This window comes from Myxine glutinosa, chromosome 9 (assembly GCF_964187855.1).
Source record: "Myxine glutinosa chromosome 9, kmMyxGlut1.1, whole genome shotgun sequence".
In the NCBI taxonomy this organism is placed as follows: Eukaryota; Metazoa; Chordata; class Myxini; order Myxiniformes; family Myxinidae; genus Myxine; species Myxine glutinosa.
In genome coordinates this window covers 62,796,589-62,824,091 of record NC_136269.1, presented here as the reverse complement: position 1 = coordinate 62,824,091, position 27,503 = coordinate 62,796,589, and the positions used below count along the sequence as shown (strand labels likewise).

At 42.4% G+C, this 27,503-nt stretch overlaps 1 protein-coding gene across 2 annotated transcripts in view; it reads left to right on the top strand.

Moving 5' to 3' along the window:
• Positions 1–13,936, top strand: part of EXO1 (exonuclease 1) — an 88,731-nt gene extending 74,795 nt beyond the window's left edge. For both annotated transcript variants that reach the window (XM_068129080.2, XM_068129081.2), the window contains exons 13-15: positions 1,516–1,611; positions 1,858–2,048; positions 13,285–13,936. In XM_068129080.2, the coding sequence (XP_067985181.1) occupies positions 1,516–1,611; positions 1,858–2,048; positions 13,285–13,399 (402 nt within the window). In that variant the 3' untranslated portion in view covers positions 13,400–13,936. The remainder of the gene's footprint in view (positions 1–1,515; positions 1,612–1,857; positions 2,049–13,284) is intronic.
• The last annotated feature ends 13,567 nt before the right edge of the window (positions 13,937–27,503 follow it).

Sequence of the window (27,503 nt, the reverse complement as noted above, 5' to 3'; positions counted from 1 at the left end):
ATATGGCGGGTTTTTTTTGTTTTGTTTTTACACACGCGGGAATGACGGGATGCGAGAAATTTGGCTGAATAAAAACAAACGGGTTTATTCCGAAACCACAAACAAGTAAACAGAACAGTCAATTCAACATATATGATTTAATGAAAATAAAGCAAGGGATGAAATAAATGTTGAGGTAAACTAATTGAAATTCCTACTTTGAAGATCCACCACTCAGACACAAAAACGGGCAAGGGGAAAGATAATAGAAATAAAATGCTTCCTTTTTAGTACCGGCACTTAGCTCTGGCCTCACGAGTTCCTCTGCGAGGTTGGCAGCTGGGGACGAGGCTCCGAGCTCGGTGTCCCTCCGGCGGGAACCTGGCACAAGATGGCGGCGGCACCACACTCGACAGCCCCATGAACGTGTGGTGAGTTGTCAAGACGACCCTCTTTCGCTCTCCCTAGGACGAACAGCACTGCATTCAGCCCACTCAGTCGCCGAAACCTCCTGCAAAATACTGCCGACACAGCAAAGCTTTCTTCACTCCAAATGTGCATGCAAAAATCCCAATGCACAAAAATGGCGAGCTTTCTTGCCCGATCCAAGATCGAGAGAGAGAGAGACGTGCTCTTCTTCTTCCTCTTGAGAGCCAATTTCCGAACGTCCCTCCCAGTTCGCCCCGCCCACAACCTCTGGGCTAATAATTCCCCTCAGGGGCGTGGCCTGTTTCCTGGTAGGTCCTTTAGAGGCGGGGTTTAGTCTGATCGGCTCTGTTTGGCTTTTGCAAGCAGTTGTTGTTGTTTAAAGGAGATTTTCATGGCCGGCCTCGTTAGCAAAACGTAAAGGGAAAGTTGGAGGTAAAATCACGTACTGGTGAAAATTAGCCTTAATCCCTACACTAATTAGCACTGCTTCACCCCTTGTGTGAAGACACATAAACAATCCTAAGCTACAGTTTCCCTACTTACTGTACATCGAGGTTTCTCCTACGCGGCCACTGTCAATGCTACAATTATACAGTCCTACCTTCCCTACGGTATCCTCTCACCTGCCCCTCTAAACGTAACAGTATGTACAGTTGGAGATGTGAATACATCTATAAAGTATGTACAATTGGAATGTGAGTACATGTATAAAGTATGCACAATTTGAATGCGAGTACATCTATAAAGTATGTACAATTGGAATGTGAATACATCTATAATGTATGTTCAATTAGAATGTGACTAATTATGTACAATTAGAATATGAGTACGTCTATAAAATACGGACAATTAGAATGCGAGTATGTCTATAAAATACGTACAATTAGAATACGAGTTTGTCTATAAATTAAGTACAGTACTATAAAGTATAAAACTACACAAAACAATTCTGGGCAAGGGGATGCAATCTTTGCTTCTAGTTTCTTTTTTTTTGCACTCTCATTTTAGCAAAAGTTAGCCCTTTTTGCATCCTCACCCCACCAAAACTGTTAATTGTCATACACCCATTTCCATTCGAAGTTTGCAATTTTCTTTTAACTTTCCCAGAATGGTAATGCCACTCTGAATTCTGATTGTGGTGACGATGGATTAGAAACCGAGTACTTGCCCCAAAAAGCGACAATCCCTCCAGTGCACTTGAAGGTAAGATTTCTTCCTTTTTCACTTATAATGTGTGCTAAACTTGAATAACATGGGTTTCGCAGACAAACAAGACACACGTTTTGTATCATCTTGATGGCCTGGCTAGTTGTATTTTGAATTGGCAAATCGATAAATTTACTTAAATGCAGCAAAGCATTTATCCTTGACATAAACACAAGCCTGCATTCACATTTTTTATATTTGTGAATATGTTAATTGTCTGTCCCATCCCACCTTTCTGTGCAGAGCCCGGGACTCTCGCGGTTTAAATCTATGAGCACATTACGTAACCAACCAGCTAATTACATGGGGAAAGCCAAGGCTAGTGGCCTGAGGAGGAAGAGATATCCCAACCAAACCCATCTGGGTGAGAAGAGGCAGGAAGAAAAGACTCAGATGACACTCACCACTCTCTGGCAGGAGTATAGCTTCAATAAGTGAGTATCATTTTTCCCAAGTATTCCTACTTTGAGTGGATTTTGTAACTTTTGATTTTCATGCTTAAAATATCTGCATGGATGAAACTCATGTATAGAACAGAACTCCGTATTTTTGTAACGACCCATACAGAGGTTTCCATATTTTTGTCATCAGAAAAGCGTGCCGTGATTTTTGGGAATTGAGGTGCTATTCCGATATACTGATTCGTTTCTTAACTGTGTGGATTAATGTCTCAGTTATCCGGGTACAAAAGCTTGCAAGTGCCTTACCGTGATCAGATGTCCTCCAGGCAGGAGAACGTCTGCCTATGTTGGTAAATGCGGAAATAGAGTCCATTGTTGGATTTTCACATCGCCGTTCCCTCCTTTGAAAATCATGGGAGACCCGGCATGATTTTTGTTGTGCCATAAAATTTTATATAAATGGTTATTTGCATGATATTCCAGGTATGCTCCTAAAAAGTGGTGACAAATAATTATATTGTATAATTTTTTTTTTTTCGTTCAGGTGTAAGAAATAAATAGTTTTATTTTGTTTTTAAATGACCCCGACATTACATGTGCCGGGTGTGCGAGTCCTGATCTATATTTATCATTACTGTGCACATAACTTACATGTGTGATTAGTTTGAGTGATGGTTTCTAATCCGCAGCGCTATTTCGTGAGTCATATGTGATTTATTCACATCACTTTCAAACCTTTGTGTGCTGTCTCCTTCTCATTATCTCACATGCTTCCTGCTTCTTGTTATCTCACGATTTTCAGCTTCTTGTTTTTCTCAACTTCTTATTTATTATTTTACCATCTTTGAAATCGGATCAGTGAGCTTCGATTCCTTCAACAAATTGAAGCATTTCCTTTTTATTTCACATGATTTACAAGTTCACGAATTATTTTCTTTCATTGAAAGTATCATGTGATCTGTGAGGTTTGTGCTTGTTTTTAGTGTCGTGCAACATTTGGCTACCATCCGTGACGTGCATCTGTGGTATTTTCTGATTTTTTTTTTGTGGTATACCATCTTTTATATCCTTTCCTACCATGTTTCTACCAGTAAGTTTCTTTTTATTCTCCTATCTATACTCTAAGAGGTGTGTGTGTGTGTGTGTGTGTGTGTGTGTGTGTGTGTGTGTGTGTGTGTGTGTGTGTGTGTGTGTGTGTGTGTGTGTGTGTGTGCACGTCTCGTTGGTTGTTACCTCCACTTGCGGGTTTCAGCAGGTGGAACAAGATTTGTCTTTCCCCACTCTGTCCAATTATTTTTTGTATTGTCCTGCTCTTTTGACATTCTCCTAGTTGTTGATGAACATTTTTTGATATTTCTTTTTATATATTTATTTGGTCTTTTTTGCAATTGTTGGAGCTGTATTTGTTCGCTTGGATTCGAAGAGGGTCAGAGAGCGGTATTCAGGATTGCAAAACAGACAGCGAAAGAGAGGTGTGATGTGATGGGGGTAAGTTGCTTGAAGGATGAAGTGAGACAAATCGTTGTTGACCCAGATGGAATTAAAGGAAGATGGAAGAGATATATGGAAATGCTGTTGAATGCAGAGAATGAATGGGATGGCAACATAGAGAGTAACCCAGTTTTAAGACCGGCAGAGAAGATAGCTATCTTCTCTGTCGGTCCTAAAACTGGGTTACTCTCTATGTCTGAGAAGGAAGTTGAGGAAGCGATAAAAGAAATGAAGGGTAGAAAAGCGGGAGGGCCGACGGGAGTTGTGGGAGATATGTTGAAGGCAGCAGGAAGTTGGGGTGTGAAGAGAATGACAGAGATCTGTAATCTGGTGATGAAAGAAGGCCGCATTCCAGTGGATTGGGAACTGAGTACCCTCGTCCCTCTATACAAGGGGAAAGGTGACCCTCTGGATTGTGGCTCGTATCGAGCGATAAAGTTATTGTAGCATGGAATGAAGGTATTGGAAAGGGTGTTGGAGAGGAGGATAAGGAAGAAAGTGAAGATTGACGAAATGCAGTTTGGATTTATGCCAGGAAGAGGAACGACAGACGCGCTTTTTATTGTAAGGCAGTTGCAGGACCCCTGCTCTAGCAGGGAAAATGGCCTTCAAATGCCTCTTGTGGTGTGTTTGTTGTTGCAGTTGCAGGAGAAGTACATGGAGAAGAGGAAGAAGTTGTTTCTTGGGTTTGTTGATCTGTAGAAAGCATTCGATAGGGTTCCACACGAAGTAGGGGGGGGTCACACACGGGGGAGGGGGACGTCACACACGGGGGAGGGGGGGAGGATCACGACGTTCATTGGTGGTCTCCTTCTGTTCCCTCATTCTTTTATTCATTTTGAAAATGGCAGTTACAAATGGCCCTCATGCACCTCATTGAGACAGCGCTGACATAAAGAAGCAGGAATGACCACCCACTTGCCCCACATTACGTAACCTTGAGCTAAAGACAGCTCGGATGGATGCGACGCATATGTAGCATATTCTGACGTCGAGAACAACTCGCACCAAGAACCTGACAAAAAAACGTCCGCAACACGTGACAGCACGGGATCATGACGAATGGCAGCGGCCACTTCTGCAGCGATTGTAATTGTAATTACTGGACCAGATTATTTCCCGTCTGTGTTTATTTATTTATTTCACATCTGTGAATTGCATGTCCATGCACATGTGAAATGGAGTTTCTTTATTAATCCTGGATGTGAACACGATTCAGCCTTGAAAACTCGTGCGAAAACCCAAAAAATTGTTATTAAAGATTACACGATTTTATTTCCTATATCTATGAAACGCATCTTCTTTGGGCGGTGTATAATCGCTCCAAACGAAACAGGCATTGCCTGGTTTCCTTTGCTTGAGTTGTAATCAAAATGTACCTTTGTTTCTTCAAAAAGTAATTCATGATCGAAGACGTGTTGATTCAATCTTAAAATGCACATCAGAGACATATGGACCCCATGACTTCTTCATTTTTAAACTTGAATGTATCGAAAACCTATCACTTTACAAAGTAAAATTAGATTAAAACCAAACGTTATTAATAAATATTGTATTCCATTGTTAGTTTACATTATTATGTCCATTTTTGAAGTACTGTATTGTTTAATTCCATGGTTGGAAAAGAGTTGGCTCGCTTCAAACAAACTCTGTATGTACACCCCAGGAATATGTAAATACGTAATTCGACTACGGTTCAATGCCGAACTTCATTATTCAATTGCTGTACTTTTACTAAGTAATAATATAAATAACGAAGTCCTGGGATACGTTCCCCTCTCTCATTCCCCTCTCTCCTTCCCCTCTCTCCTTCCCCTCTCTCCTTCCTCGTGCCCACATCTCATCCAACCAGTCGACACATTCAAAACTGCTGTTGGAATACATGTCGCCGATTTTCTCAACTTTTGCTGAAACTGAGACTTGAACCATCCCAGTGACTGTGATGGTGAATTAGGGTCGAGATAAAGCCATGAGGGAGACTCAATGAATGGCCTTTTTGTGACAGATCTTTGAAAATGCATTTTGTTCCATAAACAGTTACTTTAATCGAATTTTATTCCCGTTTTTTGCAACCGAGTCTAAAACCATGTTAGCGACTATGAAAAATGAAATGAGATATTGAAATAGAGTTGAAATAAAACTGTGAGAGAGAGCAGGCCACCACGGGCCTAACAAAAGAGGCCTTAAAGCTATGCGAGGAAACAAAATGGTGGATATTTGTTTTTGAAGCCTCTTCCAGAATGGGTGGAGCTACTCCCTCAATGGGGGAGGCTACACCCCCGGACAGACTCACAGACAGACAGACAGACAGAATCACCTACGGAGAATATAATATAGATTTTCAAGTGAATCTTCACCATTGGGAGATCGTGCCAAAAACGATACATAGTAGGATATCTCAAAAAGTTGGGGATGGATTTGGACGAAACTTGGCAGAGAGGTTGTGCATGTGACAAGGAAGAATCAATTCGATGTTGGTGAAGATCCACATCCGGATCAGGCTAGTGGAATCTTTTAAATGTAAACTGTTCACCTGGATACAAAACGTAAACTGTTCGCCTCGCAAGAACAAGCCAATCAGATTTTGGTTGAGGTCCGAATCCAGATCCAGTCTATCAGTGGGATACAAAACAAACTGTTAAGCCTGGCGGAGGTGTACCCTCTACCAAGTGCCGTTCTAGTTATGTTGTCTGTTTTTATTGGTTTAACTTTTACAAATGTGCACTTGGCACACTTGTCAAGTCCAAATGCCATTTGAATGTCCTTGGAGAACCGTTTTACTAGTTTTATTCCTGTCCATTTTTTGTCATTTGGCGAGAAGACCTTTAAATCATCCATGTATAGTAGATGTGTCATCTTTCCTATTTCTTTGGATGTTTGTCTGTTGGTTGATAGGGTGTATCCGTGTCCTTGTTCATTGATGAGGTTACTTAGTGGGTCCAAAGCCATACAAAACAGAAGGGGGGAAAGACCGTCTTTTTGGAAAATTCCACACCGTATCTTCACATCGGGTATTTCGATATTTCCTTCTTCTCATTTTGGGATGAGAAAGGTGTTCCCCTGTACAAGCCACTCATCCACTTCCTTTTCCTCTTGGATCAGTTCGTTAAATGTCCTGGCGTAGTGATAGTGAAGTGCATCAAGTTGTTTTAGCCAGAAATTTGGAATTCCATCTGGGCCTGGGCTTTTAACGTTTGGCATTTTTTGTAGTTGTTTTCTAATTTTCTCTTCATCAATAATTAATCAATGGGGGCATTTCCTCAAGATGTTGCTTCTTATTTTAAACTCGCCTGCAGCGAAGTTATGGGGAACTCATGCGATGGCACGTCGTCCGTTAGTCAGTCCGCCCGTCCGTCCGTAAACACTTGAAACTTTTCTCCGAAACCTCTGATGGGATTGCGACCAAATTTGGCACGGATGATATTTCTTGTGTTATGACTAAAGTTTGTTCACGGCATTAAAAAAAATCGGGTGTCTAAGGGTGTTTACCGGGGGTCAAAGTGCATCCAGGTTTGACCCCCTAAAATAGGAATTTGCTTTTTTCTCTGAAACTGCACACAATATTTAGATTAAACTTGACCGCAACCTTCATCACCTGTGATTTACCGAAGTTTATTCACGGCACGAAGAAAATCGAATTTTGAAGGGGTCTATGGGGGGAGGGGTCAAAGTGGGTCCAGGTTTTTACCCCCCCAAAAATATATATTTGCTTTCTTCTCTGAAAATACACACACAATTTCAATGAAACTTAACCACAATCTGCATCACCCGTGATGTACCGAAGTTTGTTCACGGCATTAAAAAAAACAATCGGGCCCTGGGAGGGTTTATGGTGGGGGGAGGGGGGTTGTCCCCCAAAAATAGGTATTTGCTTGTTTCTCCGAGTATACACACGCAATTCTGATGAAACTTGACCACAACCTTAATCACCCGTGTTGTCCCAAAGTTTGTTCACCGCATTTTTAAAAATCAGGCCGTGAGGGATCTACTGGGGGGTTGCCCCCCAAAATAGGTATTTGCTCTTTTCTCTGAAACTACATACAATATTTTTATGAAACTTGACTACACCCTTCATCATCCGTGATGGACCAAAGCCTGTTCGCGGCATTAAAAAAAATTGGGGTCTGAGGGATTGGACGGGTGGTCAGATGGGGTTTGGACGAAACTTGTTGGACAGGATGTGTGTGTGACAAGGAAGAATCGATTCAATTCAATGTTGGTGTCTGTTTGTCTGCACACATTCAAGGAGGGGTTGTACGGGTGGTCAGGTGGGGGTTGCCCCCCAAAATAGGTATTTTTTTGTTTGTTTGTTTAAAGTCTTATGATTATGTTAGTATGATTCTGCATGCTGTGCTGTTTTCTAGAAACCATTCAAATTGGTTTAAAATACTGTTATGTTTGGGGGTAGAGCAAAATGTAGAGCAGAGTAGATCTGAGTAGGTAACATGCTTCGAGATGTCGCGATAAGGAACACTTGCTGTAATAAGTCCGTGTTTAGGCGTTTTGTCGGTTAAGGTGTATAATTGTGAATCTACCTGGAGATTCGGGTGATAGTTAGTGTAGGGGTTAATCAGTAGAGCCCTTGTATGTCTCACCTAGTAGTCAAACCTTTGTCCATTATGGCACTGCAGACCACATAAACATTAGTTAGGACCTTTAGTACAACACTAAATGACGCCCTTCTCCCCTGACATGACTTAGGAAGAAATCAGGCTGGAACACCACCACAATTGGCCGCCACCATTTACACCTCCGAGAGGCCTATCCACCTCGCATAACACGTGCTATGACCGAGGAGCAGGAGTGGGGAGAGTTGGAGTGACGCAAAGGGCGTGACCTGGACGAGCCGGCGAGTCGTGGGAGGCTCTGATTGGCAGAGCAGTGCTCCAATGTGACGTCATCGGCCGGAGATATTGGCGAGGGTCGGACGCCATTTTCGAGTTCAGATGAGACGGCAGAGTTCAGATGAGATCAGAGCCCCGACCTGAGTTGGAGTCCCGGTGCGAGTGAGTCGAGTTCAGTTAAGAGTTCGTGTGCACCCGAGGCGAGTTCACTACGAGTTGAGAGAGGCAGTCTGGAGAGTTGGATCCCGAGTGGAGATCCTGAGTTGAGTTGAGTTGAGAGTGAGCACCGGACGCCTTTGCAAGCAGTTGGATTCCTGGCAGCGCAGTTCAGAGACCCCGACCCGAGTTGGGCTGAAGTGTAGCCTGGGTGGAGCTCGCTGTCCTGCTGTGGGACCTCGTGGTGCTTCGGAGCTTGGAGCGGGATCTCGGGGGCGAGGGCGTTGGCTCAGGCCTAGCGGGGCGTGCGAGGCGGACGGAGGATTCGTCCAGGCCGGGAAGAAGACGACGAGACAGATAAGCCCGAGCTCCGCATACATTGTGAACAAAAGACGTGTTTATTTTCGTATTCATATTCCCCCGGTTTGTATTTGAGGTCTGGTGTGCGGGATCCCGATGAGGATATTTATTACCGGCGTGTGCTTTTCCTGTCTTGTTCTTCCCAATAAACCCTTGTATATATTTTTCTTGTACATAATACCTGAACACAGTTTCCTGTTTGATTTTAATAGATAAGGCTGCAGGGCTCTTGCCGTTTCCCTCCAATCCGTGCGCTTAGATTTTGGAATCCGCTATTGAGCTTCCGCCTCGGCGGGAGTTAAAGCCTCGTAATCAGCAATCCGCAACTCTGATGTTAATCGGAGTTGCGTGACAATACCTTCAGTCAGTGCAGTATACTGTTTATTCTACCAGGTGAGCACCAGGGGTATTGCCCCTATGTTTTTATATTTATTGCAGTCATCTCTATTTTGAGTTTGCTTTCACCAGTCATTACCTCGAGGTCTTTATTTTCAATTTTGTTTTTTTATTTTTGAATTCTCCTCATTGGCTTTGGGCTTCAATTTCCGCTTATAAATTGCTGTATTTGTCACATTTATTTTCTGAGTTGCTCCCTCTGTACTCCCAGCCTCCCTTTCCATGGTGGTGCCTTGTCTCCGTGTGGGCTAATTTGCTCTTCTTGCGGTGTTGTTTTCTTATTTATTTATTTTTATTGTATGAGCAGTGTCGCTGCAAAGCTTATGATGTTGAGTTCCTTTAATGGGGATGATTTTAGTACCAATCTCGTGTTTTGTTTGTTCTCTCAACCAGCATTTTTGTCCGTCGGTTGTTTTGGTCCCCCGTCGCACCGCGGAGCGAAAGGGGGACTATGGTGCGTGCGGGCGTGCATGCGTCGGTGCGTAAGCGAAGGACCGCATTCGAATTTGGTGTGTGGATGCAACCCACGTCAAAATCCAAGATGGCCGCCACCATGTATGTCTGACGCCATGTATGTCTGAGCATTGTGAGCGGAATATCTTGAAAAATAAGCGAAGTACCAACTTCTAATCTGGTGTGTGGGTGTATCTAGGCATAAGGAAGAACCCTATTGAAAATTGGGTCGCCACGTCAAAATCCAAGATGACCACCGCCATGTATGCCTGAACCTTGTGAGCGGAATATCTTGAAAAATAAGCAAAGTACCAACTTCTAATCTAGTGTGTGGGTGTATCTAGGCATAAGGAAGAAAGCTATTGGAAATTGGGTCGCCCTGTCAAAATCCAAGATGGCCGCCACCATATATATGTCTGAACCTTGTGAGCGAAATATCTCGAAAAATAAGCGAAGTACCAACTTCTAATCTGGTGTGTGGGTGTATCTAGGCATAAGGAAGAACGCTATTGAAAAGTGGGTCGCCACGTCAAAATCCAAGATGGCCGCCACCATGTATACGTCTGAAAATTGTGAGCGGAATATCTTGAAAAATAAGCGAACTACTAACTTCTAATCTGGTGTGTGGGTGTATCTATGCATAAGGAAGAACACTATTGAAAATTGGGTCGCCACGTCAAAATCCAAGATGGCCGCCTTTCGTCTTCCACTTTGTCAACTTACATCACTTCACCGACGGGGGACCTAGGCGAAACGCTTGTCTATCTTGTGTATAGTCGTGGCTAAAAATTCTGGCACCCTTGCACTTTTTTCAAATAACTCACAATTTTCTCTAAAAATAAGTTGAAATTGACAAAAGTATATGGCCTCCACAATTCTTTATTTCACTCTTAATATTACAGAAACTTTGTTTTTGATTCAGAACTTAATATATTCTTTTAAATCAGAAAATAAAAAGAAATGGCATAAGCAAAATTATGAACACCCCAGACTTAATATTTGGTGGCACAGCCTTTGGACAAAATAACTGCAGTCAAGCACTTCCTATAGCCATGAATGAGCTTCCTCCACCTCGCTACTGGCAGTTTGGCCCACTCTTCTTGTGCAAACTGCTCCACTCTCTCAGATTTGAAGGGTGCCTTCTCTCAACTGCTGTTTTAAGATCTCCCCACAGGTGTTCAATGGGATTTAAATCTGGACTCATTGCTGGCCACTTCAGAACAGTCCAGCGTTTTGTCTTGAACCATTCCTGGGTGCTTTTTGAAGTGTGTTTTGGGTCATTGTCCTGCTGCAAGACCTATGACCTTCGACGGAGACCCAGCTTTCTGACACTGGGTTGAACATTGCGCTCCAAAATGCCTTGGTAATCTCCTGATTTCATGATGCCGTGCACACATTCAAGGTACCCAGTGCCAGAGGCAGCACAGCAACCCCAAAACATCACTGAACCTCCTCCATGTTTGACTGTAGGGAAGGTGTTGTTTTCTTTGAAGGCTTCATTTCGTTTTCTGTAAACATAGAGATGATGTGCTTCACCAAAATGCTCTAATTTGGTCTCATCTGTCCACAGGATATTCTCCCAGAAGGATTTTGGCTTGTTCCCTCCGCCACCAATGGTGGATGGAGGTTATGTTTTCACCCCTGTCTGTTTGTCTGTTTGTGAACAAAATATCTCAAAACGTGGTGGATGGATTCGGAGGAAATTTGGCAGAGATGTAGTGTATGTGACAAGGACGAAATGATTAGATTTTGGTGAAGATCCGGATTCGGATCCAGCTACTACAAATTTTTAAGTGATTCTTCACCATTGGGAGATAGTGCCAAAAACGATACATAGCAGGATATCTCAAAAGGTTGTGGACGGATTTGGACGAAACTTTGTGGATCGGTTGGGTGTGTGACAAGAACGATTCGATTCAATTTTGTTGAAGATCTGAATATGGATTCGGATGTGAGAATTATTTAATTTTTCAAGTGCTTCTTCACCATTGAGAGAGATGGCTAAAAACGACACATAGCAGGATATCTCAAAAAGTTATGGATGGATCTGGACGAAACTTGTTGTACAGGATGTGTGTGTGTGACAAGGAAGAATTGATTCAATTTTGGTGAAGATCCGGATACAGCTCGTATAATTTTTTAAGTGATTCTTCATCATTGAGTGATATGGCCAACCAGGTGGAGATATGCTCTCCACTGAGTGGCTTTCTAGTTAAGGTGTGTTTTGGCAAACTCCAGTCGGGCTTATGTCTGTCTCTTAGCAGTCAGTAGGGTCCCCCTGGGTCTCCTCCCATTGAACCCCCTTTCATTGAGTTAGTGCAGGATGTTGCGAGTTGAAAGTGTCATACCTTGTGTCTGAAGGTCAGCTTGAATCTGTTTGGCAGTTGATCGAGGTTCTTTCTTCGCTGCAATCTTCGATCACGTTTTCTCTTGCGGCCACGTCCAGGGAGGTTGGCTACAATGCCATGGGCCTTGAACCTCCTGATAACATTGTATACGGTGGACACAGGAACATCAAGGTCTCTGGAGATGGACTTGGAGCCTTGAGATTGTCCATGCTTGGCTCCAATCCTGCGTCTGACCTCCTCAGACAATTCTCTGGTTTTCTTTCTTTTCTCCATGCTCATTGGAGATCAGTGACACACAGTGACACAAAACAGCAGAATGACTCCTCTTCTCTATTCAAACTGGTTGAATGACTGATTTTTATATTGCAGGCACCTACAACTCACAGCAGGTGAGTTCAATTCCAAAGTAAAGGAGAATCATCTGCTTGAAATCTAATTATTTCTAACAACTTCTAAAAGGTGGTAATAATATTGCCTGGGCCATTTTAGGATTTATGTGTGGAATAAGCAAAAATTTCGTAATTTATTCAGGTTTTTTTTGTTTTGTTCCACTGCAAACCAAAGAAATACATATGTGGATACCAAAATATTTTTTCATTTCAACAATTTTCTGGAAAAAATGGCGCATTATTTGCAAAAAGTGCAAGGGTGCCAATATTTTTGGCCACAACTGTACATTCATACATACATACATACATACATACATACATACATATTAGCAAGGGTACCCGAAATTGCCAGATGCTGTTCCAATCCTGTTGACATTTCAAAGAAATTTTAAAAACATTGCCTGGTGTTGTCGTCTATTTTTTTGTGGGGGCTTAAACCACTTCCCTCCGCCCACTAAGGAATGGGGTCGTGGATCATTTAACATTATGTTTCACATAACTACAAAGGCTTAGGCGCTATAGAGCGATTTTTATTTATTTTATTTTTTTATTATTATTTGTATTATTATTTTCAATCCAACTTGATTTTAACAAAATTTTCAAAACTTTTTTTTGCCCAAACCACTCATGGATACTCACTGATGAACCTCTGAAAGTTTGACAAAGATCAATTTGGCCATCTCTGAGAAAAATGGTGACAGACACACATCTTACTGTATAGATTACACTGTGAAGTTAGTTGTGAATGGGAAATCTCATGTTTAAAAGAAGGTGATGGATTTGTTCCTGTTTTTTCAATGCATGTGTGTTGCTCACATTTCTCTTCAATTAGGGTGGTTGACAAGCTTCCTTCGGCTCGGAACTTTCTACCAATTTCTCCAATGGAGGAAAATTCTGCACAGCTCTTGGCAACAGAAAAAAACAAATCACCACAGACTTGGAATTAAGATTTTTTTTGAGTATTTTCGTAATTTGTAACTTGTTTTTCTGCACTTGACCTTGCGGTAAAACACGCACAGCCTTGAGTTAAAAATATTGTTTAATCCACTCCTGTGGCATTGTCCCTCCGAAAAAGTTTCATTTTGTGCTGCAAAAGGGTTAATAAAGTGGAGAGGGGGTGGGGGTAAATACCTGTGTATTTTTGGTTTGGGATAAATACACTTAATTTATTGGCCTTTTTAACAAGTCATGAAACCTTTTCTTTTTCAAGAATGTACATTTGAAAATATGTATACTGCATTATTTGTTTTGGGCAACTGTCTGTGTTTTGAAATCGAAAAACTTTTTTTTTTTTTAATTCTGATGTCCTTGTGTATCAAATCATCCTTGTTTTGTCCTTTTTCAACTGTTGCCCTTGGTGTAGTTCCTTGATGTGCTGTTTGTGCGTAAAGTTAATTTTGTAACCCCGATGCTGTATCATTGTTTGTGCATGCAGTGAGCCTTTTACCAAAGTGATGAAATAAATAGTATCCTGAAAGACTGCTCATTTTACTGGTGATCTTCCTCGTCTTCTTTAGCAATTATTCCCAACTTCTTGTGGAGGCCAACTGGGGAAATAGTTCCAGCCCAAATCTTACACAAACCTGGCCAGGCCTGACATTCAACTGACAATAATTTGGAATTTGATTTGGGTGCTGGCGAGAACTTCCTACTCTTTGCTGTGGAAACGCCATTGGATCTTGAATGCCCACTGTTCCCTGTGCTGGCAGACTAATTCTCTGCTTTTACAAAAAACTCAAGGTCCCTAACACAGACACAGAAATATCAAAAAAGAATCACTGATTGTTGGGGGCTTACCGTCCATCGACCTTCAGAATGCCTGCTGAAAAATGATCGCTGTGCTCAAACCATTCAGGAATTTGGAATTTCTCAAGGACATAGGCCCGGTTGCACAAAGCATCCTTGAGGAAAGATTTGAGGCTTTCCTTAAATATTTCCTCAAGTTTCTCCATGAAGACATCTTCAATTTTAGGATCATTGCGTAATCGAATATTCCTTAAGTTTTTCCTTAAAACCTTCCTTAAACTCAGGGGACCATCCTTCCCCTCCCCCCTTCCCACCGTCCTTGAACGCCACCCTTTGAGCTTCCATATGGCGCTCTTCATGGGAATTGGTCACGAAGAGGACGATTATCGCCACACAATATGTAGTGAATATCGGGGACAGATAGGACAATACTTCCAAAATTTAAATAAATAGGACCACTGGACCTGTAGCTTATCTGGGCCCTTGCCTAATGTTGTAACCCAAATTTGGTAGCATTCTGACTGGTGGATCTGGATAAGAAGATTTATGAAGGAATTTATGCGACCACCATTTTGACACACTTATCGTCATGTGATCGGCATGGCTTCTCCATATAAAATCAGGACCCTGGCTCGGTTGCATAAAATTCCCTCATCCTTAAGGAAAGATTCCCCTTTAGGTACACTGTGATTCCTTTTTAAAGGATTTCCTTGAGAGCTGTTGCATAAACAACCTGAAGGAAATCCTCAGGTAAGTATTTTCTTGAGGTTGAGGAAACCCTTAGGAGCCGTTGCTCTGCTAGGCAACCAATCAGATTAGAGATAGGAAGCGGCGTCCAAAAGCAAGAACATGTAATTTAAAAAGACGCTTGTTATATTGCGACATACACGCTTAGTACAGTGCATTCAGAAAGTATTCAGACCCCATCCCTTTTTGCACATGTTGTTATGTTGCAGCCTTATGCTGAAATCGTTTAAATTCATTTTTTCCCTCATCCATCGACACTCAATACCCCATAATGACAAAGAGAAAATAGGATTTTAGAAAGTTTTTGCAAATTTATTAAAAAGAAAAAACTGAAATATCACATATAAGTATTCAGACCCTTTGCTATGACACTTGAAATTTAGCTCAAGTGCCTCCCATTTCTCTTGATCATCTTTGAGATGTTTCTGCACCTTGATCGGGGTCCACCTGTGGTAAATTCAATTGATTGGACATGATTTGGAAAGGCACACACCTGTCTATATAAGGTCTCACAGCTGACAATGCATATCCGAGCAAAAACCAATCCATGAGGTCGAAGGAACCGCCTGCAGAGCTCAGAGACAGGATTGTGTCGAGGCACAGATCTGGGGAAGCCTACAAAAAATTTCTGCTGCATTGAAGGTTCCCAAGAACATGGAATTAAAGGAAGATGGAAAAGATATATGGAAATGCTGTTGAATACAGAGAATGAATGGGATGGCAACATAGAGAGTAACCCAGTTTTAGGACCGGCAGAGAAGATAACTGAGAAGGAAGTTGAGGAAGCGATAAAAGCAATGAAGGGTAGAAAAGCAGGAGGGCCGACGGGAGTTGTGGGAGATATGTTGAAGGCAGCAGGAAGTTGGGGTGTGAAGAGAATGACAGAGATCTGTAATCTGGTGGTGAAAGAAGGCCGCATTCCAGTGGATTGGGAACTGAGTACCCTCGTCCCTCTATACAAGGGGAAAGGTGACCCTCTGGAGTGTGGCTCGTACCGAGCGATAAGGTTATTGGAGCATGGAATGAAGGTATTGGAAAGGGTGTTGGAGAGGAGGATAAGGAAGAAAGTGAAGATCGACGAAATGCAGTTTGGATTCATGCCAGGAAGAGGAACGACAGACGCGCTTTTCATTGTGAGGCAGTTGCAGGAGAAGTACATGGAGAAGAGGAAGAAGTTGTTTCTTGGGTTTGTTGATCTGGAGAAAGCATTCGATCGGGTTCCACGCAAAGTATTGACATGGGCATTGAGGAAGTTAGGAGTGGAGGAATGGTTGATCAGAGTAGTGATGGCAATGTACAAAAGAGCGTGCACAGCTGTAAGGATGAAGGACGGGAACAGTGGTGAGTTTGAGGTGAACGTGGGAGTGCATCAGGGGTCGGTACTAAGTCCACTACTATTTGTAGCTGTGATGGAGGTGCTGGCTCAGAACGTAAAGGAGGGTTTACCGTGGGAGTTGTTGTATGCAGATGATCTGGTGTTGATTGCGGAAAGTATGGATGGACTGAAGGAAAAGATGAACACGTGGAAGGAGTGTCTGGAGACAAAAGGTCTGAAGGTGAATATCGGAAAGACGAAGGTGATGGCAAGTGGTAAAGCATGTGGCGAGGTGGAAATAACTGGGAAGTGGCCCTGTGCTGTGTGTCGGAAGGGTGTCGGAGTGATCTCCATTCAGTGTACAATGTGCGCTGAGTGGGTTCATCAAAAATGTAGTGGTCTGAGAGGGTCATTAACCAGTGTGGCAGCTACATTCAAATGTAAGGTGTGCACAGAGGGAGCTGCAGATGGAGGAAATGTTGAGTTGGATCTTGGAGACGGCGTGAAGCTGGAAGGTGTGAAAACATTTTGCTACCTCGGAGACATGCTGAATGGAGATGGTGGATCAGACTCGGCAACGGTTGCTCGAGTGAGATGTGCATGGAAGAAGTTTCGGGAATTGAGTGGCATGCTGATGATGAGGGGAGTGTCGTTGAAGCTGAAGGGAAAGGTGTATGCTGCATGTGTGAGAAGTGTTATGATTTATGGGAGCGAGACATGGGTAATGAACGTAGAGCAGCAACGAAGGTTGGAAAGGGTGGAAATGCGAATGGTTCGACGGATGTGCGGAGTATCGTTGAGAGAGAGGAAGACAAATGATGAATTGCCAAAGGTGATGGGAATAGAGCCTGTGATTGATCCTGTGAAGAGGAACACGTTGAGATGGTTTGGTCATGTGTTGAGGAAGGATGAAAGTGACTGGTTGAGAAGAGTGATGGAAATGAATGTAGAAGGAAGTAGAAGACGGGGAAGACCGAGAAAGACTTGGCTAAAGATGGTGGAAGAAGAAATGTGGGCAAGGGGGTTAACAAGGAGAGATGCAGAAAATAGGGCAAAATGGAGAAGATTGTCATGGGGACCGCAAAGCTAACCCCCGCTCTAGCAGGGAAAATGGCCTTTAAAATGCATGTTGTTGTTGTTGAAGGTTCCCAAGAGCACAGTGGCCTCCATAATTCTTAAATGGAAGAAGTTTGAACAACCAGGACTCTTCCTAGAGCTGGCTGCCCAGCCAAACTGAGCAATTGGGGGAGAAGGGCCTTGGTAAGAGAGGTGACCAAGATCCTGATGGTCACTGGCTGAGCTCCAGAGATCCTGTGTGGAGATGGGAGAAACTTCCAGAAGGACAACTATCACTGCAACGCTCCACTGATCTGGGCTTTATGGCAGAGTGGCCAGACGGAAGCCTCTCCTCAGTGAAAGACACATGGAAGCCCACAGAATCTTGTTTTTCACAGTCTTAGAGTCCTTTAGGTGCTTTTTTGCAAACTCCAAGCGGGCTTTCATTTTTCTTTTCATTTTTCTCCACCGATTTCTTGAATTTAAACGATTTCAGCATAAGGCTGCAACATAACAAAATGTGAAAAAGTGAAGGGGTCTGAATACTTTCTGAATGCACTGTATATGTTGTATGGGGAACACGTGCTTCCAGATGAAGGAGGAATAAAATTATTCTTGTGTAAAATTCATTCGATTCTCATTGAATTATATTGTAAATGTGTTAATGTGTGCAGTAAATGTTTGGAAACTTCCCAAGAATGGTGAAAGTGTGGAATTATAAAAGTGAAATATGCGTGTGAAACAAGCAAAATATGCTGGATGTCTGTCATGAAGGAGTGATAAAGCATCCAAATCACTGTGCCGCTGATCAAAGCGTGTTTTGCAATGTACAGTCAAATTGATATGTGTGGGAAAATTACACGCCCAGACCAGGAATCTAACTTAGGTCCTCTGGAAAACCGTACCATTGCTCTGCCGTCTGAGCTATCTGGGCGACCCTGACCAAGAATGCAATTTTTCCACATATAATTGCCACTGTCTTTCCATCAATGCTTCCAGGGCACTCGCTGCCAACCATAGGAGCACCATTGGCCTAAACACAAGAGGGTCTTCCTCCAATGGGGGGACAAATCAATGTCCTCTCTTATAAACACCACTAGGACGTAGTGAAGTAGTTACATTAATGACCAGGATGAAATAATTCAATAGATATGTGTGGGAAAATTACATGCCCAGACCAGGAATCGAACCCAGGTCCTCTGGTGAACCGTACCGGTGCTCTACCATCTGAGTTATCTAGGTGACCCTGACTGAGCATGCAATTTTCCCACATATAATTGCCACTCTCTTTAAGATGCTTGAAGATCCCTAAGACTTTTTAGACCTCAAGGGCACTTGAAACCTTGAAGACCCCAAGCACCTGTAAGACTCTTAAGACCCCGTTACCCACCAGCATCACCTCAACTCACCATTTGTATAAACCCAAAATGGCATCGCCCTGAATCACCATTTTAAATAAACCATCCTGCCCCCTCCACCTCGCCATCTCTCTTGACCCCCGCTCCTCCGCCCCTGCGGTTCTCCTGCCCCTTCTCAGTTTTTCCCCTGCCCCTGCTGGCTTTCCTTCCTGCCCTGACCTTTGGGTGGTACTATAACCCTGTTGCCCCACAGCAGGCAACCTGAATGTAAGGATTGCTCATTTTTATGGACAAGGTATGGTTTCAGTTTCTCATGGATTTCATAGGGTACAGTTGACCATGTGCCTCTGATAACATTATTTGACCATCGATCAGGTCGGGTTCATATTCGTCCATGATTCAATCTGTTTGGAAGTGATTGGGGCATGATCACAGTGTTGGAGAACTAATTAATTTAGCCTTAAATGATACTCATTGACTCAATAATTAAGGTCCAAACTTGTTTCAGAAGTCAATCGGCTGATTTTAATGGAACGTGGGAGATCTCAATTCACTTTTACAAAGGTATTACAAAACACTCACTTCAATTTCCATACGCAAATTCTCAATAAGAGATCTCGTCAAAGTAACACATACAAGAACAGAATAAAATCTCCAAGCAGGCTCAGAACATAACATTCAATACAGGCAAACTAGACTGAGAATCTCCACAACTTTTCTGTTACATGGCTATTTATGGTTGCAGATGAAAGCGTGAGAGGTCAGGAGGGGGTCAGAGAGGAGGAGTGAAAAATAGATTTGGGGCCAAAGGAAAGATAACATTTCAGCATAGCAGTCATTCGTGATCTCGCCATCCGTTGGATTCATCCATGGCGCTTTCAACATACAGCTATTTGATCTTCATTTCAACAATATTGATAGATAAAGGTGATATAAAATAACAAATATCATGAAACATTTACATTTTGTAGTCCATTGTATAATTTAAATAAACATGCAAATTTCGCATGTGGAAAAAGTAAGTACACCCTGACATTTATCACGACTTCAAATACCTAAAATTAGAATCAGGTGCACCAGCTCAGGTGCAAATAATTAGAACATCGTTAGAAAGGATCTTGGAGGAACCTGTCTTATTTAAACCTCAGACATTTAGTTTGTTTTGCTCTTTGTTGTTGAAGTCTTTTATTCAAGATAATGATATTGACGTGCTTTTTCTGACCGAAACTTGGCTCCGGCCCAGTGGCGACGAAGCGAGGTGTGCTGATCTCACCCCACCTGGATACACCCTGCAGTCATTTCCTCGCTCCTCTAGGGGTGGGGGCGTGGCTGTTATTTACAGAGACAACTTCTCTCCCTTTGTCTCCTTCACCACGACTTTTTCGTTCGACCATTCATCCTACGAGCTAGCCCACGTCACTTTCACTCTGTCAGAAACCCCTCTTCATTTCTTCTGCCTCTACCGACCTCCACCTAACCGGAAAAACAAGCTTACTGACTCTATGTTCGTGACCCAGCTTCCTAATCTGCTCGACCACTGCAATACTCTTCCTGGTTTCGTCTTGATTCTTGGAGATTTCAACGTCCACCACGACCAACCACAACATCCTCTCACTTCAAAGATCATTGAGCTCTTTTCCACTTTTAGTCTGTCTCAGTCTGTCTCCCAACCTACACACGTTAAAGGACACATCCTGGATTGGTTAGTGCACAGATACGATGATCAGTTGGTGCAGTCCACGTCAGTGACCTGTGCTATCACCTCGGACCACTTCTGTGTCACCAGCCACCTGAGTATTGCTGTTCCTCGTCTTCAGCCCACCTTCAGCACTGCCTGCAACATTCGTGCCATCGACCGTTCCGCCTTTGAAGAGGACCTTCACACCCATCTCTCTGGCCGTTCCTATGTCACTGCAGAAGACCTCGACTGTTGCCTCCGCACAGCGTTGGACTGTCATGCTCCAGCGACACGGCGCGCCGTTCCCAGACGCAGGAGTACTCCGTGGTTCAGCGCAGTCAGCGACGAAGTCAGGGCTGCCAAAAAGGAACGACGACGTGCCGAGAGACAGTGGCTGAAGACTGGCCTCAGTCCATAAACAGTTGTATAACATAGCTAAAAGACTCGTCATAAAAATCATTCTGAAAGAAAAAACGTCATATATTTCTGATCGGATTACTAGGAGCTCCTCCTGCAAGCAACTGTTCAGCATTACCAACCGCCTGTTTGCCACCAAAAATAAATCCGTTCTTCCCACTGTATTTCCTCAAAACGAACTACCCCAACGCTTCCTGCATTTCTTTCACAATACAATTCAGTCAATAAGAAACAATCTTGACAAGCAGTCACTCCTTTCCTTCGATGATGCTGAACACTGCTTTCACGGACGACCTCTTAGTTCGTTTACTCCTGTTACTGAGGAAATTGTCAAATGTACAATCCTCAAGTCAAACACAAAAACATGTGATCTCGACCCCCTTCCCACCGATTTGTTCATTGAGTGTTTGGACACCCTCCTCCCATTTATTACTGCAGTTATCAATGATTCTCTGACTACAGGTTCATTTCTGCTTCTCTTTAAACAAGCTCTTGTTAAACCCCTTCTTAAAAAGCCCACCCTTGACCTTAACGACATGAAAAATTACCGTCCTATCTCCAACCTGTCTTTCCTGTCAAAGATCACAGAAAGAATTGTGCTATCACAGATGAATGACCATCTAGTTTAAAATAATCTTTTCAATTCTCGCCAGTCAGCATATAGACCAGGCCATAGCACTGAGACCGCTCTCCTAAGAATAACCAATGATCTTCTGACCTCTCTTGACTGTGGTAAGGTTTCCATTCTTGCTCTTTTGGACTTGTCTGCCGCCTTTGACACGATTGACCATAGTGTCTTAATTCGTCGTCTTGAAATCACATTTGGTATAACTGGTACTCCACTTTCTTGGCTGATGTCCTATCTTACTGATAGAGTGCAAACAGTTGTTGTCAATGGCCAGAAATCAGCCCCTTCTCAGCTTTCCTTTGGCGTTCCCCAGGGCTCAGTCCTGGGACCTATCCTCTTTCTTTTGTACACTCAGCCTCTATTTGATCTTGTTGCCAGACATTCAGTTGATCACCACGCCTTTGCGGATGACAATCAGCTGTACAAAGGAAGCACGATTCAACAAATCGTGCCCACTGTTGAAGTGTTAGAAGGCTGTATTGCCGACGTGAAGGCGTGGATGCCCCAAAACAAACTTCAGCTGAACGATGCTAAAACAGAGTCTATGATTGTAAGATCGCACAGATGTCCTCTACAATGTTCACTTCCTACCACTATTCATGTTGGTGAAACCGATGTAAACTTTGTTTCGTCGGCCAGGAACCTTTGTGTGGTTTTCGACTGTAACATGACATTTTCCAAGCAAGTACTTCAAACTTGCAAATCAGCATACTTTCAGCTGCGCAAGATCGCATCCATTTGCCACTTTCTTACTCCTCAAGCTGCTCTAACTCTGGTCTGTGCCCTTGTCCTCTCAAGGCTAGACTATTGTAATTCTTTGTATGCTGGCTGCCCTCAGTTTCTCTTGGATAAGTTACAAAAGGTTCAAATCTCTGCCGCTCGCCTTGTTTGTAAGGCGAAGAAGTCTGACCATGTTACTCCGCTTCTTGAATCTTTACACTGGCTGCCTGTCTCTGCTCGTGTGCAATACAAAATTTGCACACTATGTTATAAATCATTGTGTGGAACGGGACCTCACTATCTCTCCGATTTGCTCACTCTCTATGAACCTCGGCGACGGCTTCGTTCAAGCGACGACTCTATGACCTTAGAGCCGCCGCGCACCAGCACCAAGTCGTTTGGTGAGAAATCCTTTTCGTTTGCTGCACCTCTGCTCTGGAATGACGCCTTCCTCTGTTCGACATGTTGACTCGCTTCCTGCCTTTAAAACCTCCGTCAAAACCTATCTGTTTCACAAGTCTTTCAAAGTCTAAGTCCTGTTTTCCCTTTGGTTTGAGGTGGGACAGAGATCGAGAGTATGTCTGTGTACATGTGCGGGGAAGGGAGGGGAGGAGGAGGGGGAGTACACATCTGTGGGTTTTGAATGGGGAGGGAGAGGAATAGGGCAAGAGTAAAGGTGTGTCTGTGTGTGTGTATGTTTGTGTGTGTGCTTTCGCATGATAATGTAAAGCGCCATGAGGGTAGTTTACTCTGCTTGATGGGGCTGTATAAGACTCCTTTATTATTATTATTAAGTGCGCGGCGTCACCAGGCCTCGATCAAAAGAGCTCTCCGAGGCCTTCAGAAAGAAGGTTATAGATGCCTACGAGTCTGGGAAGGGATTTAAAAAGATCTCCAAACAATTTTAAATCAATCATTCGACTGTCCGGAAGATCATCTACAAGTGGAGAAGATTCCAAACAACTGCCAACTTGTTCAGGCCAGGCCGCCCCAGCAAGTTCAGCCCGAGAGCAGACCGCAAGATGCTGAAAGAAGTCTCAAAGAACCCCAGAATGTCATCATGGGACCTCCAGGTAGCTCTTGCCACTGTTGATGTCAAAGTGCACGTGTCTACCGTTAGAAAGAGGCTGCACAAATTTGATCTACATGGGAGGTGTGCCAGGAGGAAACCTTTGCTGTCCAGAAAGAACATCAGGGCAAGACTAAAGTTTGCCAATGAACAACTCGGCAAAGACCAGCACTTCTGGAACAATGTGCTCTGGACAGATGAGTCAAAGGTAGAGCTATTTGGCCACAGTACCAGAAGACATGTTTGGCGAAACCCAAAGACAGCATTTGACCACAAGAACCTGACACCAACTGTAAAGCATGGTGGTGGAAATATTATGGTTTGGGGCAGCTTTGCTGCATCATGGCCTGGGCAGCTCACCATCATAGAATCCACGATGAATTCTTCATTGTACCAGAGGGTGCTTGAGGATAATGTGAGGCCACCTGTCGGAAAGTTGAAGCTCAACCGAGGGTGGACCTTGCAACATGACAATGACCCTAAACATACCAGTAAATCCACCAAGGAATGGCTGAAAAGAAAGAAATGGAGGGTTCTGGAATGGCCAACTCAAAGCCCGGATCTAAATCCCATCGAGATGTTGTGAGGGCATTTGAAACGAGCTGTGCATGCAAGAAACCCCTCAAACATCGCACAGCTGAAAGAATTCTGCATGGAGGAGTGGGAAAAAATTTTTCCCAGTCGATGTCAGAGACTGGTAGACAGTTATAAGAAACGCCTACTTGAGGTTGTTCTGCCAAATGGGGCAATACCACCTATTAGAGCCAAGGGTGTACTTACTTTTTCCACATGCGAAATTTGCATTTATGTTTATTTAAATTATACAATGGACTACAAAATGTAAATGTTTCATGATATTTGTTATATTATATCACCTTTATCTATCAATATTGTTGAAATGAAGATCAAATAGCTGTATGTTGAAATATGTTGAAAAAGTCAAGACTTCACATGGGGTGTACTTACTTTTTCACGTGACTGTATATATATATATATATAGATCTTATATTCATCTAATGGGAATTTTTTTTGACAACTGTCATACTGTAACATTTTAATAGACCTTTGGAAATATTTTCCAAATAAAGTTTGTTTACCAAATTACTCATCTGCAAATTACGTATGCAATTCCAGTTTATTAATTTTTCGTAGCACAAACAAAAGATGTCATCCCTACTTTAGTCAATTATAGATTCCTTGTTTTGGAGCTGTCTTCCAACTTCCATAAGGAAGATTTGGTTCACGAGTTATCAAGTGGCCACTATATTCGTCATGTGTGTGCGTCTGTCTGTGTGTCAGTGTGTCTATCTGTCCGCAGCATAACTACCCGATGATATCATCCGATCTTGATGAAACTTGGGTGGGAGGTTGATAGAATGATCTCGTTGTGTCCTGCCGAGAGTGGGCGTATTGCGCTCATTGTGGGCGGAGCCACGCCCGAAAAAGATGTATTTTTAGGGGGTAATCGAGTTCAAGCTACATCTTCTCCGAGGGGTTTGGTGGAATCTGACAGGGGTTTCGATATTTGGTTAGGCCAATGTCATGTGTCTGGCCCCACGGAGCTCGATTTTTCATTTTTTAAAATTTTTTTTTCCATTTATTTATTTATATATATTTTTTCATTTCATTTTTCACCGAATTTTCGGTATTGTGTAGCTAACTAACCTCAGAACTGATTATACATTATTTTCTATCTCATTTCAAGGTCAGTAAATTTCGTTTTGACATTTCCGGGCCTGGCTTGTCCGGGCCTGTTTCGGTTATAGTCCGTCCTTTGTCATTGAATACCGCTCGCTCGTGAACCATCGTCGTCTCCTGACTTGTCATAACTCTAATATTGGTTTCAAAATATCTCGCTTAATTTAACCAGCATCCTAAAATTATTCAATTATCACGTCATTCTACTTCCATAAATCAAGATACGTTCAAGTCCACCATTATCAATTCTTGTGTTATTAAATCAGCAAATCTTTACCCAGAACCCACTCCCTGGTACATATCAAAATATTGCCATTCTCAGGGAGTATTATTAAAATCTCCTTTCATAAATCATTCGGCTCATCTTAGTGAGCTCTTGCCCATTATCACATCTGTCTTTGTTTCTTAAACATATCTTATTGTGAGACAGTTATACTGCCATTTTCAGCAATCTCTTGAAAAATACACAAACCCATGCTTTATATACACTTGTTTGCGTCCGAATTCCATATCATTATTATTATATCAGGGTGGATGTTACTCAACTGGGAAACATTTATTGGACGTAAGTATGGAATATCATATGCCATGTCGCAAGGCCACCCCCCCCCCCCCCCTCCTCCTATCTGGGGGGTTGTTAAATATGGTGAACTCTCGCAACGGCATTGTAATTATTAGAAAAGTCCGTTTATTAATTTTTTTACTGTAATATCATATTTAGTGTGCCATTCCATCTCAGGTATTAGCCAAGGGTATGCCCTGAAACTGCATACAAAATGCATATTGTTGGTGGGTATTTGATAAAAGTTCATATTCCACATTACCCCTTATCTTCCCTCCGTATATCTATGTAGGTTTCACAATATTTTCAACAAAATTTTCCTCATAATAATCATTTTCCCCAAAATATGTAAAACTGTCTGTACAGTATGTTAACTCCACCCACATATTTACTTCAGTTTTATCATTTAAACTTATCCTTAAAGAAACTTTTTCCCAAGAGATACTTCTTTCACAATTTTATGCTTTATATAAAGCCATAGTCCGCTAGCCTACCGCTCCCGATGTTGTATGTTTTATGTGTCGGTTTGTCTTTCTGTGTGATTAATGTTCGCTCTTTCACGAGCCTCGATCTTGTATACAAAAAAAAAAAAAAAATTGTCCATAAAAAAAAAAAAATTAATCCATTAATATTAATATTATATTAATATTAATAATATTAATAATATTAATATTAATCTTTAATCCAGTCCATTAATCAACCAGAATATTTATTTACAAAATAGAAAAGTCATATTTACCAATCTTAACATTTTTCTCACAGAATTTTCCATTACCTTACTTAATTTTCCATTATTTAAGTTGGGAGCAAGAGTCTTTCTCCAAGATCTGTATTTTATTTTATTCCTCTCAATTTTAATTGAAACAATGTAAGTTCCCATCAACAACCTTGTCCAAGTTTCAAAATTCCACAAATCCTCTATTAATTGTTATTCCCTTGGGGGTAATCCAACAGAAAAGATTTTAAACCCCTTTCCCTGTCGGGAGCAATGTTCTTATCGTTTTAATTTCTCGAATGCAAAGGTAGAAACTCGGCCAATATCTTAACATGGTGTAAATGTAGGTATTGGAGAAAGAAGTGCATGGATGGAGGAAAAACAATATTGCTGTTTCCAGCCAATGGTTGCCAAGCGCACTACGTGTTGAAAGACATGCAGTGTCTGAAAAACAGGGAACTCAGAAGTAAGGGGACATCAAAGGCAGATCGATCATCAACCATTTTCAATTCACATAAATCAATCAGCATAGAAAATTAGCAGAAAACCAGATCATTTCTCGTCAGCGCTGCCATTGGCCCAGCTCACTGTTCATCCGTAAGACTCGTAACTCAAATTCAACAGCATTCCTTGGAATGGACTTCAGAGTTCACGCGATCAGTCCTGCCTTTGACAGCACATGTTATTAGCATCCACATGGATCCATTTTGCAAGCACTTTCTTCTTTCAAAGTTCAATGTCAGCAAAATCTCTGGGCTTCGTAAGTACTCGTTAACTACGAATTCAGATCAAATGCATCGTGGAAAGTGAGCAGCAGAGGAGAGGGTGCAGAGACGATAGGTATGCAGCTGCTCTCATTCATACCTGTCTCATATGATATCTCATGTAGCTGTCTCATTCACCAACGCCTCCTGTAACACTGGTACACTCAACAAATTAACTCGTCCAACTCGTCACAATGCAATATGTGTGAATTGCATTGTGGTGGGGAGAACATGGATTTAAGCACTGTTTCCCAATTTCTCGTCCACTCACAACCCTTTACAATCCCATGGCACTTGTCACCCTCCCCATGTTGAATATCACTCAAAAGATTTTGACAATAAACACAAATCCCAATTTAGCATTACTATTCTTACTAAAACGAAATCACACTCCGTTTGTCCACAACAATTTTATCTAATCTTGTCCACAACCTTAAGACACACAGGACCACGTCCACAACAAATTTAGAAGTGAGATAAAAATTTGTCTACACTTTGTCTCATAGAATTTACAATCTTGTTTCAATCTGCTCCTGGACTCTGTGTCCTTTCCTCCTGACAAGGTGGAAAAGTTTCTG